Source organism: Cylas formicarius, unplaced genomic scaffold (genome assembly GCF_029955315.1).
Source record: "Cylas formicarius isolate icCylForm1 unplaced genomic scaffold, icCylForm1.1 PGA_scaffold_10__41_contigs__length_53128322, whole genome shotgun sequence".
Classification (NCBI taxonomy): domain Eukaryota; kingdom Metazoa; phylum Arthropoda; class Insecta; order Coleoptera; family Brentidae; genus Cylas; species Cylas formicarius.
Window position 1 is genome coordinate 38,591,032 of NW_026844214.1, and position 17,292 is coordinate 38,608,323.

The 17,292-nt window shown below is 34.7% G+C and overlaps 2 protein-coding genes across 2 annotated transcripts; both read left to right on the plus strand.

The window, feature by feature from the left end:
* Positions 1 to 1,675: 1,675 nt before the first annotated feature.
* LOC132700994 (endoglucanase-like) lies at positions 1,676 to 3,200 on the plus strand. Its single transcript, XM_060668603.1, has 3 exons — positions 1,676 to 1,809; positions 1,967 to 2,263; positions 2,806 to 3,200. The coding sequence occupies exons 1-3, from the start codon at positions 1,764 to 1,766 to the stop codon at positions 3,186 to 3,188; spliced, it is 726 nt and encodes a 241-aa protein (XP_060524586.1). The 5' UTR covers positions 1,676 to 1,763; the 3' UTR covers positions 3,189 to 3,200.
* Positions 3,201 to 5,235: 2,035 nt separating this feature from the next.
* On the plus strand, positions 5,236 to 11,143 carry LOC132698972 (endoglucanase-like). The gene is made up of 3 exons (XM_060665325.1): positions 5,236 to 5,368; positions 6,523 to 6,819; positions 8,313 to 11,143. Exons 1-3 carry the CDS (start codon positions 5,332 to 5,334, stop codon positions 8,702 to 8,704), a joined length of 726 nt encoding a protein of 241 aa, XP_060521308.1. The 5' UTR covers positions 5,236 to 5,331; the 3' UTR covers positions 8,705 to 11,143.
* The last annotated feature ends 6,149 nt before the right edge of the window (positions 11,144 to 17,292 follow it).

Sequence of the window (17,292 nt, forward strand, 5' to 3'; positions counted from 1 at the left end):
TATATTTCCCACAACTTGAATTTTGACATTTGTCAATTCTGACGATCATGTCAATGAATGTATTCGCGTTGTTTTGCAAAAATATACCCAAAAAACTAACGGCCCTGGAAAAAGTATAGTATGCAACACGTTTGTCAAACTTTTGAAGTCACTGGTTTATCAAACACTCATTCCTCTCGTGCCAAATAAACTTGTTACTCAAATTCCGTTTACCACACTTGTTGCATAATATACCATTTCTTATTTCAAAATCCAATCTGTAGATGGACTTATTACCTATTTCTTATTACTTGTAAACTTATATAAAATAATATTCTACGAAGTTTAACGTTATATATTGGGATATTTAAAAACATTGATTGTTCTTTTTTTATCAGTATCATCAGTAGATTCTTTATTTTGTCAAGTATATTTTGTTGAATAAAATTATAGCTGAATAATTTGACAATTTTTGAAACACTCTTAGTTTTATGAAACTGTTTGTATACTTAAAATAGAATGGAATAGAATCAGTTTACATTGGACATTACAAAAAGACAGGTAAACAAGGTTTCATTTATCTAAATACTTTAAAGAAATTTAAGAATTTGGTAAAACTTAGTTTGATTTCAAAATTCTGAAGCGTTCTTTATTTCAGTAGATAGTAGATTAGAGTATATTATGCAACAAGTGCGTTAAACACCATTTGAGTATTTAATAAACGAGTGAATTAAAAAGTTTGCCGAACGTGTTACATACTATACTTTTTCTATGACCGTTAGTTTTTGGGTACATTTTCGCACAACAACATGAATACGTGCACTGCATGACCGTCAGAATTGACAAACGTCAAAATTCAAGTCGTGGTAAATATCTCCGAAAACATCCGATTGCTCCCAAATCCGTGTGGTAAAATCCCGGAAATGTCCGAAGTGGCTCGGATTCATGAGAAAGGAAACTGACGTAGTAAAGTGATGCTTCCCGCACGCTAGATCGGTGGGCAAATAGGTATTTTGCAGACGGGAGTAGAAAAAAGATTTTTTACTATGTCAGTTTTGTTATCTCCGGGATTGAGAGCAGTCGGATGTTGGTAACAGTTAGCACAATAATTATGACATCAAAATAAATAACAACTTGTGACATTCTCCAGTTCTCTTTTGACAATTTAGTATTGATTAAAATAACTGTTAAATTTCAACATTCAAATTTTGTATAATATTTTATGATAAATACAAGAACCCCAAAAACGTCCACTGAACGTTTTTTAAGATTGGTTTTGAAAATTTGTTTTTTTATTTATCACTTAACTTAAATACAAAATAAACGTTGTTTGCAGTTATGCTTCTCTAGTTCAATTTCTATATTAAGAAGTTATATTCTTCAAGAACAGAATTATATATTAGTGTGATTAGTTTTGGCTATTCTAATTTTAGAACTAAGCTAATAATTTTGTTCAATAAATGAAACTACTCGCCACTAAATTACCACAGTGAAAATTGACTTCTTAATAAACAAAAATATAAGCGCATTAAGGCAGTAAATGTCGATTCCATTAAACATCATGTTTTCGTAATATTGACCCTCACGCTTAAATAATATTTGTCATTATTAAGTACATATATCTAGATTTGAACAAAATTATCAACGCAATCAAGTTTCAGAATACCTATTTATTTGTTGAGATACTTCAGATATACTACTAACGACATTTTAAAAAATAATATTTAAAATCGATAAGCTTATAGGTATATAATTTCAAACACCGAAGCTGGCTTAACAGTGAAATGAAAATGAAATCTTTATCTATATCAGTAGCTTTGTTGGCTGCTTGTAAGTATTAACAGGTATCTGCTAAGTTTTATAGCATACAATTGCATCTTGTGTGAACCTCATTAATATATCACTTACAAAACACAATCGATTTTTCGACATATTTCTTTGTTAATTTCGACGAAATTCCACCGCAATCAAATCGGCGATTTTTCAGTTGACGCCTACAAATGCCAAAGTTCTCCGGAAATTGTTCCTGTCAATGGAGGCGTAAGTGGTAATGGCACCACCACACGGTATTGGGATTGCTGTAAGCCATCTTGTGGTTGGTTAATACCGGAAACCAACGAACAGGTACCAGTCCAATCGTGTGCCGTTGATGGTGTGACCCCAATTGATAGCAATGCTCAGTCCGGTTGTGATGCCAGTGGTTCTGCATACACGTGTACCAATCAGCAGCCGTGGGTAATCAACGACACCCTTGCTTATGGATTTGTAGCAGCTTCCTTTACGGGTATGTAGTTTCCCTTTAGTTGTTAGGATATGGTTCACAATATAATGTGAAGTATTAATTTAATTGTTCAAAGAGTTTCGAGCAATTCACAGAATAACACTAATAAGAATTATTATTATACTAATTGATAAGTTCTAAAATTATTCACACTATTACTTTTGAGATATAAACTATAAGAAAATAGAAATAAAATTATGGTTGGTAGTTTGCTTTAAAGTCGACTTTCGTCACTGATAAATTCATTATTGTGCAGTTCAGTGTCTCTTTTGTTGGTGAGAATACAATTTGCAGCTGGCAACCAGTAATATTGCTAAAAATAAGTACCTTCGTCCATATTATATTCATTTAAATTAGGGTATTAAACAGTGCTTTGGAAATTAACATTATAAATTTATCACAACTCGCATAGTATTTTGCAGAAGCAGCAAACGTCTACTTGTACTTTGAACTATAATTTTTTCGCCCATCATTCATATATGCACATTATTGACATATTTAAAACTGAGTTATTAGATCAAAATAATATGTTTTTTCTAATATAGGTGGAGTAGATAATCACAAATGCTGTGCATGTGTCCTGCTGTCCTTCCAAGGTCAACTAGAAGGTAAACAACTTCTGGCTCAAATAACCAACACAGGTGACCCATTGGCTGAAAACCACTTCGACATAGCTCTGCCCGGAGGTGGGGTTGGAATTTATAACTTGGGATGCATTAGTCAATGGAATGCACCAGAAAATGGTTGGGGTGAAAGATACGGCGGAATAAACTCCGAAACTGAATGTTCCGAACTACCTGACGCTCTTCAGCCTGGCTGTAAATTTAGATTCGAATTCATGGAAGGAGTACCTAACCCACCAGTTACATTCTACGAAGTTCAGTGTCCACGAGAATTGTCGGAAATTACAAACTGTGTTTCAGCTTAATAAATTTCTGTTAGTAAGATACGTAATTTGTATTTTTCAGCCAACCAATTTTTTTTAACTCCTCTCGCTCCCTGTAGAATTCCTTATATCCGTCTCAAAAGTATGGTATCGAGTCGCATGGGGTTTGTTTTGAAAGAGTTTTGTGAACGTTTCAAAGTATTGGTGCGGTACAGTTCCGCTGGTTTTGTCATTCACGTCATTAGGAGGCCGGATGGACCCGGATGGTCCACGACGGAAGCGGATGTTCACAAGTCTTGGTATATAGATTGGTCAGTGACCAACAAGGGTCAGAAATCGTCGACGCATGTCGCTAATGGGTGTATTTTCTGAATCAACTTGCCCACTTTAAAAGCGAAGAAAAGAAGAAGATAATAACCGTTTATTATGGTCGAATTGTCTCATGAAGCAGTGTCCAAATAAAGCGTAATTTTAACAACCGTTTATTAGGACGTAATTCTTGGTTTTCACAAAGAAAATCTTCACTTAGTGAGTGATTAAGGGGCCTCCTCATAATAGATTAAAAAGTTTTGTTTTATTTTCGTTCGACTTAACTTTTAGTGCATTTTTGAAGTAACTCATAATATAGGTAAAAAAATTTTTAGTGAAACTTTACTGCCTCGTTTATTTATGAGAACAAGGGAACACTGCACGTATCTCAGCTCTTTGTTAATATCAATATATATACCTATACCTCCATGTTCAAACTATATACATATATATATATATATATATATATATATATATATATATATATATATATATATATATATATATATATATATATATATATTCTCACGTATTGATTCAGGGATGGAAAAATGTGATGACACTATATTCCGGGATATCATCCGTTCGCTCGTTGAACTCCGACTGGAATCCGAAGTGTTTTCGGAGCGCGAGCATTGAAGATGCCAAGTGAGATTTTGGCGAAACGTCTACAGGATTCCAGTCGGATGCAGGATTTGCAGGATTCCAGTCGGAGTTCAACGAGCGAACGGATGATATCCCGGAATATAGTGTCATCACATTTTTCCATCCGTGAATCAATACGTGAGAATATATATATATATATATATATATATATATATATATATATATATATATATATATATATATATATATATATATATATATATATATATAGTTTGTACATGGAGGTCTGCGTTCTATTCGATTTTCGAGAAATGTATTGTGTATTGTGTATTTTGTAACACCGATACAGATAACCTTGTAAGTGTAACAAAAATATTCCGATACGCTGTTGTCATATTTGTCAGAGATTTTGACGTTGCGACCTACTAATGTATTCATTTATAAAATTGTCTTCAAAAATTTAAATTTGATTAATAAACAATATCCATTCGTCTAATTTTTAATTTTTTTCCAACAACATCCCAACAAATATCAAAAGATACGTGATTGTAAATAATTTATTTAACCTACACGATGGAGGCAAATGTGGAGTTTATCGGTAGTTATGTTATAATAATATAATAAAAATGTTAATTTCAGACTACAAATTTTTTATCGACCGTAAGTGTATCTATTAAAAATTGAAGTTTCTTACAATAGCATAGAAAATAACAAAGAGTCTATTGTATTCATGACTCTGAGAATGAAACAGAAATAGTTGTTGAATAAGTGTTGAAAAATATGTAGGTAATTATTAATAAAAAAATGGAAAATATTCATAAAAATTTGTATATATTTAGTGCCAGCGTATTTTCTATTAGTACTAATATGATTTTAATATATCTAAATAAACATAATATAAAAATTGATATTTATATTTTTAAAACACTTTTATACTTCATCCCTGATGCTCCGTACTACAGGACAGGCCAGGCTGTCAAAATCTAAGACGATATATTTTCGCTTTGAAAATATCCGTTCTAGATTAAGATGGGAATTTCGAACAGGTTGTTTGCCAGTACACCTGCAAAAAAACGAAGATGAAGCGACGAAATATTCGATTAACCACTTGGAAAAAGTCATGTTAGATAATATTTAACTGCATCATATTTATTTTTAGGGCCTCTTAAAAATGCGCGATAGATATGAGATTTTAAAGAATGAATTTACTTAAAAATGGACTATTTCAGCGTAGAATTTCCTATGCTAGTGATCGACCAGAGAAACAAAAATGTTGTTAACAATCGGCCTATTTCTTATAGCAGCTTGTAAGTATACTATAAATCTAATAGTCGTTACAGATACAAAGTTCTTATATTAAACGATTTGATTATGTCGGGTCATATTAGAGGGTGTGCTGTGTACTTCGTGAGCATATAGCCAACAAGAAACAAAGAACACTGAATCGTGTTTTAATGGTTTAGCTCTTCATCTGGAAGAATTTATATGTTAAATCAATAAATTATAATATAAAATCAGTATATTCGGTAAAATATTAAATAAACAATTGAAAATTCGCAACATCAAATCATGGGTTTAACTAAAAAACTTATATTAATTGCATGTTAGGACACTCTATCAAATATTATAAATCAAATAATACAAGGACAATCAAAAACTCCTTTGTTGCTAGTTTCATTTAAATAATCCTTTTATTCTTTCTAAATAATTTATATTCTTTTTTAGCATTTTTAACGTTGATAGTTATTTATCACATGTGATTCTGGGGGTCATATATGAGGAATCTGATCGAAATTCCACTAAAAAAATGTATATAACTTTCAACTAATTCGCAGGTATATCCCAAATCTCTTTCGGAAATAAAGAGTTTTTGTCATTTTTTTACCTTCTACAATATCCTTATATTTTATTTCCGAGAAACTTCAATTTTTTATATACGCATCCGCTGTTTTTTTAATTTTGGTTTCTTTGAGCATAATAAAAACGATAGTCTACACCCACACACTTGCAACTTTTGATAACACTTAATTTCAGGCTGAAGTATTTGGTCGAATTCTAATTTGACTACGTGGCGGCCTCAATTTTATAGTAAATTACAGACATGCAGACATGCTATTACTATGCTTGATATAGAGCTTCTTTTAGAATTTTTCTATTTTTCTGATTGCAAAAATTTACATTCGAAACCAAAAAAAAAGTTTTTCAAAAAGTGCTTGTTTTATTCAAATAGTCAAAATAACCTACTGCATTTTTATTGCATGAATGTGAAACCACTGCAATTGTAATTACTCAATGTTTATGTCATTACGTTGCATTTCTCCAGATCGCTTAGTGAGAAACGGGCTTAATACATCTCTCTGAATTTTATTTTAATTATTATCGATATAATAGTGAACATCGTATTTATAGTGTGCAATGTAAATTGAGTGCTGCGAAAAAATAAAAACCAAGTCTTTTCCAGTTGAAGCCTTCAATTGCCAAAGTTCACCGGAAATAACTCCGATCGAGGGGGGTTTCAACGGTACCGGAATAACAACCCTTTATTGGGATTGTTGCAAGGTTTCATGCGCGTGGTTTGTGGAATCGACTAACGTAAAATCGCCGGTACAAGCATGCGAAGTAGACGGGATCACTCCGATCGACTTTAACGCACAGTCGGGATGCGCAGAAGAGGGTAGTTCGTTCACTTGCAACAGCCAACAACCCTGGATAGTCAACGACACTCTGGCTTACGGATTTACCGCCGCCTCTTTCACTGGTTTGTGTTTTTAACCATTTGGTTATTCATCGTATACCTGCCATTACTCAATTGTTGCCTTCACATATTCGGATACGAAAGGGACTACCAACCATCGTGCGGTATGGGAAAATAATTTTTTTTGTTGGAACTTATTTATTTGGAACATTTATTTTGTTACTTATTCCTTTTCGGATTGAACAATTATTCAATTTAATTTATTTTTTATTCTTTCCGCATATCGCCAAATATTGAAGCGGCACATGCACGCCAGATTTGCACATAATCGCCTTGATATAGTTTCTTTTTTTCCTACCACCTATTCAATATTTTTCATACATCATACAGTCCACTATATACTGATAAAAATTTTTCATAGGGCCGTTTGGTTTGGTAGAAAAGTTCTTTACTTATGTTACGGCAAAGAATCTCTAAAATGATTATTTTTTTTAGTAATAATTACAGGAGATCTCAGTCTCAAATTAAAATAAAAAACTAAGACAAATGGGAGACACACCTTTATGGCTTAAAAAAACAGGGTGCGCTGTTTAAAAATCAAAAATATTAAAAATTACCAAATGTTTCCATCCTGTAATCGCTAAATACTTTTAAAAATGGCTTTTTACTATCTGTTGGCCAAATTTTGCTTTAACTAGATTAAATTAAATTCATTAATGGGAGGTATTTTAACTAATAGTGTTGTCAATTAACTTTATTGTAATTTTTATTTACTTTGAATAAGCCACTAAAAGTACAACTTTTATGATTCTTGAGTTGTTTTTTCTGAAAAAGTTAGTTCTACAAAATTTATATTAAACAAAAATGTAGCCTACGACGGGCGTAAAAATTTTCGCACAAGCTGTTTTTTTGATTAAATTTTAGTCATTCCGTATATTGAAAACTAACCATTTCTGGACCTATATTGAATTTTATTTTGGGTGACGAATATCTCTTTTTGTATGTAGTCTAATTCGATGTAATTTATGTTGTTTAGCTTAAATCGAATTGCGAGAGCGATTGTTTTCATTTTTCGATTATATTAAAGATCGCAAAAAATGAATGCAAACTGACTTTCTAATGCTTTTATTCAAGGCAATGAGTTTCACTCCTTTATAAAAATAGTATTCGGGAGAGTTTTGGTTAGTTTTGTTATTAAATTAGTTTGAGAGTTTGGCTTTTATAATATTTCAAGTATAATTCCATCAATTGTAGGTTATTATTTTTTGATGGATTCGGCAAAATAGTGTTTTCAATATATTGAAACTAACGTAGATAGTAATTTTAATTATCCATTTCAATCATTGCAAAAGAAAAAGGCGAATAAATTTTCTTAGCAATTACAAGTTTAAACTAATTTAAGTTAAGTCAAATTTTTCTGTCAATTTCTGCAAATGGCAACGTGATACATTTGCTTCACATGACGCCACTTTATACTTACCCTAAAACACTATGCTAGTTACTTAAACTTAAATTGACTGACTCCTTTACATACGTACACTTTTCTTTAATTCTAGGTGGAGCTGATACCAGCAACTGTTGCAGATGTGTACTACTGTCCTTCCTAGGTCAATTACAAGGCAAACAAATGTTGCTGCAGATAACAAATACCGGTGGTGATTTATTCGAAAACCACTTTGACATCGCAATTCCTGGAGGTGGAGTCGGACTTTTCAACTTGGGATGCATTAGGCAATGGAATGCACCAGAAAATGGTTGGGGAGCAAGATATGGCGGTATCTCGACGCTTAGCGAATGCGACGACTTGCCGGAACAACTACAGGACGGCTGCAGGGTTAGATTCAATTTTTTGGAGGGATACGACAACCCTAACGTTACGTTTACCGAAGTACAATGTCCCTCTGAACTGACTGCTATAACTGGTTGCGTGTCTGACGTGCAAAATTAATGTAATTTGTTAAAATAGTAAATATCTAGTTTAAATATACAAAGATATAAAAGATAATTATTTAAAGCATAGTTCAGATACATAAAAGATAGATTTAATTAATGTTTGTCTACGCCCTACTCTAAAATAAGCAATACAAACACGGATTTGGTAGCGATGGGATGTTTCCGATAGACGGTAATTTGACATTCATTTGTCAGTTCTAACGGTCACGTACCATGTCACTCAGTGAATCTTTTCGTGCCGTTTTGAAAAAAGGTACGTGATCCAGTGCGCTATGCTCTTGTCAAATCAAACGTTTTACTGGAGTGGCGTTTATCAAGCTTGTTACAAAATATACTATTACACAAATAACTGCAAATACTTTACAATCTTAAATATTAATAAATAAATATATCGGATAAATAAACAATAATAAAATAAATTATAATAAAATGAAAAAAGCTGATAAACGCATTGTGAGTGATAAGAATGATTTATGTTATCTACATGTTGGATTTGGAACAGGTAAGCTTAATGTTGATCGGGGCCTCAGATGAAGCCGTAAAGGAACTGAACCCCGAATAATACCAAATGAACTTTAACAATAAACAATATCAGCATGAATCATACAACATAACCTGAAATTCATACGAAAAACATCACAATTATTCCGTATTTTTTCAGCTAGAGGGTTCGCTCTATTTTAAAATCGCCAATAGTTTTCTAAGATATTGGTCGGTCAACGATATTGAGTGCGAGCGCACCATTTCATAATATTGCAATATTTCCGTAGTTATTGCATTGTAACTAATTAATATATGAATAGCATTCAGAGGAGTGTTTAATTGTATCTCACCAGCAGGATAGGATAGCACAAATGTAATTGTGAAATAAAATGTTACTAACAAATGTTTCAAAAGCTTTACTCAAATATTCAACAATATTAAGTAATATTATGTACCCATTTTGGAAATACTTCTGTGACAGGTTGCAAATTAATTTTTGTTTTTGGTTGTTTTGTTTGGTTGTTGAATTTAATTACTTAATTATTCATTTTATTATTATTAGTATTAATATTAATTAATATATTAATATAGGTAAGGTACTTTAATAAAACATAAAAACCTACAATAATTGCTTTTTAACTTTTTAAAGCACTTACTTTCGATATCGATTTTGACGTTTAATTTAGTATAATATACCTATGAAGCCATCAGCATAAGTTTAATTACCAACTTATTTAGTTTGTTCCAGAAGATATTCTCAAGCACTATTATTAAAACCAATATCAAATGACCGCCAAAAAATTCTCACAAGACTTCAGCAGTACCTACTTTAATTACATTTATGACATGTGCGATAAAGCAATATCCCATCATTTTAAATCAAATTTCAATCAACCTTATTCTACCCTTAAAGTTCATGATTGTCCCTCACTATCGTTTACGATCCTGACTTATGGAGCAACATCAGTTTGATAGAACTGTGCTATAACTATGAAGTACGTTGCAACTACACCTAACAAAGACAACATCGTAGAACGATCAATTTCAAAGAAATCTGCTGCTTTAAAGGCGGTTCTTTCTTGTCTTATTAGATTGATGAAATACTGGATTTCTTGATGAGTTTCGGAATAAACGGAATACTGCCTCTGTAGATTGTAGCAGACAGGAATCAGACTGTGAGATTCTCGTGTCACGAGATCACAACAGAGGGTAGTTATAAACACTGGTAGCTGAAAATTAAGAAATATATATCATCGCATTAAACATAGCTGAATTGTTGATATCATCAGCAGTGGTATTATTGAAAAATTGAATTTAATTCGACACAAAAACACTTTCCGACTATGTTAAATAATTGAGGATATAAAGAAGAGGAAGAAATACTACTTAAATAATCTTTCTCTAGTTTTTGGTTTTCTGTTATAGGATTGCATTTCTTTAATCTATTCCCTAACTCTAAAATACACAGGTGTCACTTGAAAATGTCAGCTTGGGAGCAGTGAATGTCTCATATTTATATATTATATATTATACAACAAGCTTTCTTCGGGGCCCTCTATTATTAAACATTCGTTTCACTCGTGCTTAAATACACTCGTAACTTTTTTTTAAACGTCTTGCATACTATACTTTGTCTACGCCATCAATTTTTGAGTAGTTCCGAACTAACAAGCATCAAAATACCATGCTTTAAATCTACCGCTACCTCAACGTCCGATCGCACACAACGCGTGACTAAAATACCGGAAACGCTCAAAGTGACTCGCGACAGTGTTTAGTAAAGCAGATGTTTGCGAATGCCTGCAGTATATAATGGAGTATTTTAGAGTAGAGAATAGAAAAAGTATAGCATGAAACAACGTTCATAAACTTTACTTATACGTTTATTAAACATTCGCTCTAATGTGCTTTATAAAACTTGCATAATATGTCATTCGTGCGAGGGTTTCAAAACCTGTATTTCTAACTATATTTAAATAAATCTATATTGTATTATTTTTGAATTTATGTAAAGAATATCTGTATATATATATATATATATATATATATATATATATATATATATATATATATATATATATATATATATATATATATCGCCTGATCTGGTCTAGGACTAGGATAATACGAGAGGCCATCGAAATAGAAAAGTCCGGACACCTCAATACGAGAGACGACGCTCTGCATTTATCCAACACGTGGAGAACGATAATCAAACAGCAGAGCGATGCGCAGCAGCCAACGGGGACATCGCAACTACGATCGGGCGAAATTAACAACGCGACAATTCAGGGGGCGGAGCCACCTCCCCCCACGCACAAGCAGCACCGTTACCATCTCCGGCGCAGAGTATAAATACCACACGCACCGCCGATAACCTCCCAGTGTTCGAAGTGTTTTCGGAGCGCGAGCATTGAAGATGCCAAGTGAGATTTTGGCGAAACGTCTGCAGGATTCCAGTCGGATGCAAGATTTGCAGGATTCCAGTCGGATGCAGGATTCCAGTCGGAGTTCAACGAGCGAACGGATGATATCCCGGAATATAGTGTCATCACATTTTTCCATCCGTGAATCAATACGTGAGAATATCATACACCTTTACGGGAAGGAGACCTTTACAGCCACCAAGTGTTATGAAAAACTAAGGCAAAGGAGGGTTATTTCGCTGTGCAACTTGAATTTTCTTAAAAGCTGCCGCAACCAGAACTTGCTGCCAACATTTACAAGGTTGTCTTATCACACACGCACCAGAAAGACACAAGCTATCCTGGACAAAGCTAGCAAGGCCCTACTCCAAGACCAGATCAGGCGGACCCGGTACGAAATTAGTGAGACTGAACTACAACTTTTCAGACTCCACCTGAAACTGAGCAACAAGATCCATCAGTTGCTGTGGGACCGCATAGAATTATTAACATCATGGCGCACTGAGAAAGACAAGGACATCACGTCAAAAAAACTGTGGAAGAAATTAGAAATCCTTCAGTCAAATTCCAAAAAATCAGGACAAGTGCCAAATACAAACCGAAGCAGTACAGTTCATAATATTTCAGCATACCATCTTTCCGATACAGAAGTCAGCGTACTGAATAAAGGATTTAACTACGCAATAGCTCCAAAAAGAGTACCCGTCGAAGAGATCGTTTCCAACGTCGAAGCAAGTCTTTCCACTATAGACGAACAAGATGCGGAGTTAATTAGGCAAGATGTCGCCAGAGTCTTAAGACAGTCAAAACCACCGCAACCAAACTTAAGCAGAGAAGAAATGCAAGCCTTAAGGAATCTAAACAAAAACGAAAACATTCTAATAATGCCAGCAGACAAAGGAAATGCCACTGTCGTCATGAATACGTCGGATTATAATGCAAAATTGGAGGATATTTTGAACGACCCAATATACAAACTAGTCACCAGAGATCCCACGACATATTTGGAGAAAACAACTAAGTCCAAAATTCTCGATTCATCAATAAACGAGGATACAAAGAAGAAACTTATTCCGAGGGAAAAATCGAGTCGTTGCCCAAAATTCTATGGGCTCCCAAAGATCCATAAAGACGGGGTTCCCCTGCGTCCAATCGTAAGCGCCTTTAACTCACCATTATGCAAGCTGGAAAAACATCTGGCCAGTGCACTTCAGCCTATAGTGGAAAAGGCAGATTCCTATGTTAAAAACTCAGAACATTTCACTCAGATTTTAGGTTCTCTCAGGATGGACAAGGACGACATTATGGCAAGTTTCGATGTCAAATCCCTCTACCCGAGTATTCCAGTAGAAGAGGCACTCTTGCTTATAGAAGAAAACGAAGATCTTCCTCCATACATAATGGATCTGTCAAGACATTGCCTGAAAAACGCTTACTTTATGCACAACGGGAAAATTTACCGACAAATAGATGGAGCAGCAATGGGATCATCTCTCTCACCTGTGATTGCCAACCTCTTCATGATTTACTTCGAAAAGAAAGCAATAGAGAAGGCAAATCTGAAGCCAAAACTATGGACAAGATACGTTGATGACGTATTTGTTGTATGGCCTTTTGGCAAGGAGGAGCTTTTGAAATTCCTAGATCATCTGAATTCCATTCACCCAAGGATTCAATTTACAATAGAACTTGAAGAGGATAACAGTCTGCCCTTTTTAGATGTGCACATCACAAGGACCGAAGATGGACGCTTGGAACACACTGTCTATAGAAAACCAACACACACTAATAGATATCTGAACGCTAAATCTCATCACCACCCATCACAGATACAGGCAGTGGCAAATACATTAATTGCTCGGTCCTTCAGGCTCACAAACGAGAGGAACAGAGATAAAGAACTGAAGAAAATTAGTACCTGTCTTCAACAAAACGGATACCAAAGGCGCACCATCAACAAGGCAATCAATAAACAACAACAGCCGCAGCAGAGAGTGCAGGACGAGACCCAACGAAGATCGATCGCTGTCCTGCCATACATCAAGGGGGTTACTGACAAAATCGGCCGAATATTACGGAAACACGACATATCAACGGCATACAAACCTGACCATACCATCGGAGCAATACTAAGAAACCCAAAACAAAAAATTACTCTGGAAAACCAAGGAGTATACAGTGTAGCATGCGGATCGTGCAGCCTGACGTATGTGGGACAGACCAACAGAAGGATTTCAGCCAGGCTCGAGGAACATCGTTTAGCCATAAGAAACAAACAAACAACATCGGCTTTGTTTCAGCACCAACATCAGACAGGCCATAAAATTGATTTCGGCACTTGCAAACAAATAGCTAATATTCCTGATTTTAGGACTAGGATAATACGAGAGGCCATCGAAATAGAAAAGTCCGGACACCTCAATACGAGAGACGACGCTCTGCATTTATCCAACACGTGGAGAACGATAATCAAACAGCAGAGCGATGCGCAGCAGCCAACGGGGACATCGCAACTACGATCGGGCGAAATTAACAACGCGACAATTCAGGGGGCGGAGCCACCTCCCCCCACGCACAAGCAGCACCGTTACCATCTCCGGCGCAGAGTATAAATACCACACGCACCGCCGATAACCTCCCAGTGTGCGAAGTGTTTTCGGAGCGCGAGCATTGAAGATGCCAAGTGAGATTTTGGCGAAACGTCTGCAGGATTCCAGTCGGATGCAAGATTTGCAGGATTCCAGTCGGATGCAGGATTCCAGTCGGAGTTCAACGAGCGAACGGATGATATCCCGGAATATAGTGTCATCATATATATATATATATATATATATATATATGTATGTATATATATATATATATATATATATATATATATATATATATATATATATATATATATATATATATATATATATATATATATATATATATATATATATATTTAGTGGTACTAAACCACACTAACAGCGTGATTGCACAGCCTATTGTTTCCACCAATAGCGAGGAAGCGCCAACCACCGCGGCGCAATCAAGTCGAACCAATAGCGAGGTAGCACCGCTAGTCGCGGCAACCGTGTCCCCCACCCCGCCGCGATACAATTTATTGCAGTTTAAGTGCGGACACGTACGAGTGACATGGACGCGCGGCCTCTGAAGATGCCAAGTGATATTTTGGCGAAACGTCAGCCGAATGATCCTACTCCAGAGTCAAACAACGAACGGATGAACACCGCATATATATATATATATATATATATATATATATATATATATATATATATATATATATATATATATATATATATATATATAAAGCATAAAAATTTCAAAATATTTTACATTAATTGGGCGCCTTAGCAGTCTAATCTAGGCCAACCAAGAGCCCATTGGTCAACCAGTGCGAACGACCCTGCATGAAAATTAATTTGTCCGTAGTGCGGTAATTCTAAACCTAAATATAGCTATCGACTAGCAAAAAAAAAGTGCATTTACCATTCCATACAATCCAACTAGGATGTTTATTCCAATCAAAAGGTGCGGATCACTTTTGGAACCAAAGTCCGTAGTTGTTAGTTCAAATATATTGTTAAAGCCTAGCAGCAGAAAAATGCCACAGTAAAACAAAATTGCCAACTGATAGGGTCCTAAAACTTCATTACACAACTTTACTATCTCGCTGAGGGTGAGGTACATATCCTGACAATGCTTGACGTCGCTGCACCTCATATTTCGTTGATGATCCCACCCTTGCAGCTTGTTTTTCACCGCCGCGAATTTTAATTGGATGGCGCGACATACATTTGACGTGAGCGTGCATATCAAAAAAGTGTAGTAACTATTGTATACATCGTTAATAAAAAGAACAGCAGACCAGTCATATTCGGAATCGTAGAGGGCAAACTTAGCGCCAGTTATAAGTACATGCAGAATGCTGAATAAAAGTAGACATGACGCTGCGGTGTCGGTTATCTTGTACGTTATCGAACCCTTGCTGTTCAAGTTGTGTACATTTTCCAAACTCGATAGTTTTTCGAACAGCATCTTCCATTGAAACCGTTTCTTGTATGCGCTGGCGGTCATCGTCAATGTTATAGCAAATCCGTTCAATGCAGCTAACATCACTAGAAACGTAGACATTTTCGCCACTAAATTCCACAGGTGCACCAATTTAATGTAAATACAAGTAACGTTCAGGGATACCACGAACGCGAGCTGAAGTGAAGTGTACCAGATCGAACACAATCGTTTTTCCAACTGGAAATTCTTCAAATTTACGGCAGGGCACACGCCGAACAAAGATAAATATCTCAGCAAACAACTTAAATGTCGAATATCTTTGCGGCTGTAATAAACCATCATTCTTTGCTGAAAATTTGAATATGAGTGTCGAGTATCTGTCAACTCTTCGATTGGAATTATTATTATAACTAGGTTACACAACAGCCTTTTAAGCAAATTAAAATCGATTTTCCGGACATTAGAAAATAATGTCGTTTATTTTAAAAACATCAAACGGCGACACCTCGAAAACATTGGTCGCGAGTAATCGAATGAAGTTTGTTCAACGGAAATAATTAAGGATTTGACAAAGATTTCGCCGGGCGCCATTTTGGGATATATTTTTCAATAAATAGATGGTAGTGTCGACACCATAACTAACCAAAGGATTTGTTGATTTTAAGATAACGTCGTTCTTTTTTTATTTGAGCTTCTTGTATTGCTTTGTAAAATTCAGATTACAATTATTACTATAGTATTGTTGCATTCTTGCTGATGTGAATAGAATCTACTAAACTAAACAACCAAAGTTTTTTATTAGAAAATGGTATCTGTCATACGCATATGAACACATATCTATACACATACTTATAAACAGGCTTTGGAATAAATTACTGAGACTAAACTCAGTAAATAATCTGACATTTGTAAATACGATATGCAACTATAGATATTCGATTAATAATGACAGGGAGCGATCGGATATTTTCCGTTATCTTTAGTTACGGATGGTATTTTGACGTTTGTCAATTCTCGCACGTTACTCAGTGTATATAGTCATAGAAAGAGTATTGGAAATTTGTTCTGTTACTTCACATTATTTTCACTTTATGAAACGCAAATGTTACAAGTTGATATAAAGTCAAGGTCTTTTTGTTTTGTAAGAAAATTTTTTAAGACATTCAAATAGAATTAGAACTAGAAAAGAGCATAAAATTGAATTATTGAAAATAATTTTTAAAAAATTAGCGATTATCTCAAAGATGAAATTACCTTGTCATATGATCATTATACAACAAATTCTAATTCTAGAATAGAGTAGAACAAAATACTCACTATTCCGTAGAATCTTCTCAAACAATTGCTGAGATAAATATATGGCTCCAAGCTGTTTACCATCTTGACGGAAGAGATTTAAAAGCGGCGTTGCAACTCACCATAATGTTTAAATCGACTTGAATAAACACCATCAATGTTAGATCTCCCAAAAGTATATTGATGAAGAAATTCTTTTTAAATTTTATTCTGATTTGCTAAAGAATCACCATGCGGCAAGTTTAGTACATAATATCTATGAAATGATATCATAAAAGCACATAAGTTGACTAGGTGGAATTGAAAAGTTGAAAACTTGCGTGTGATTTGATCAGCCTTCCCGTAGTATTTATGTAGT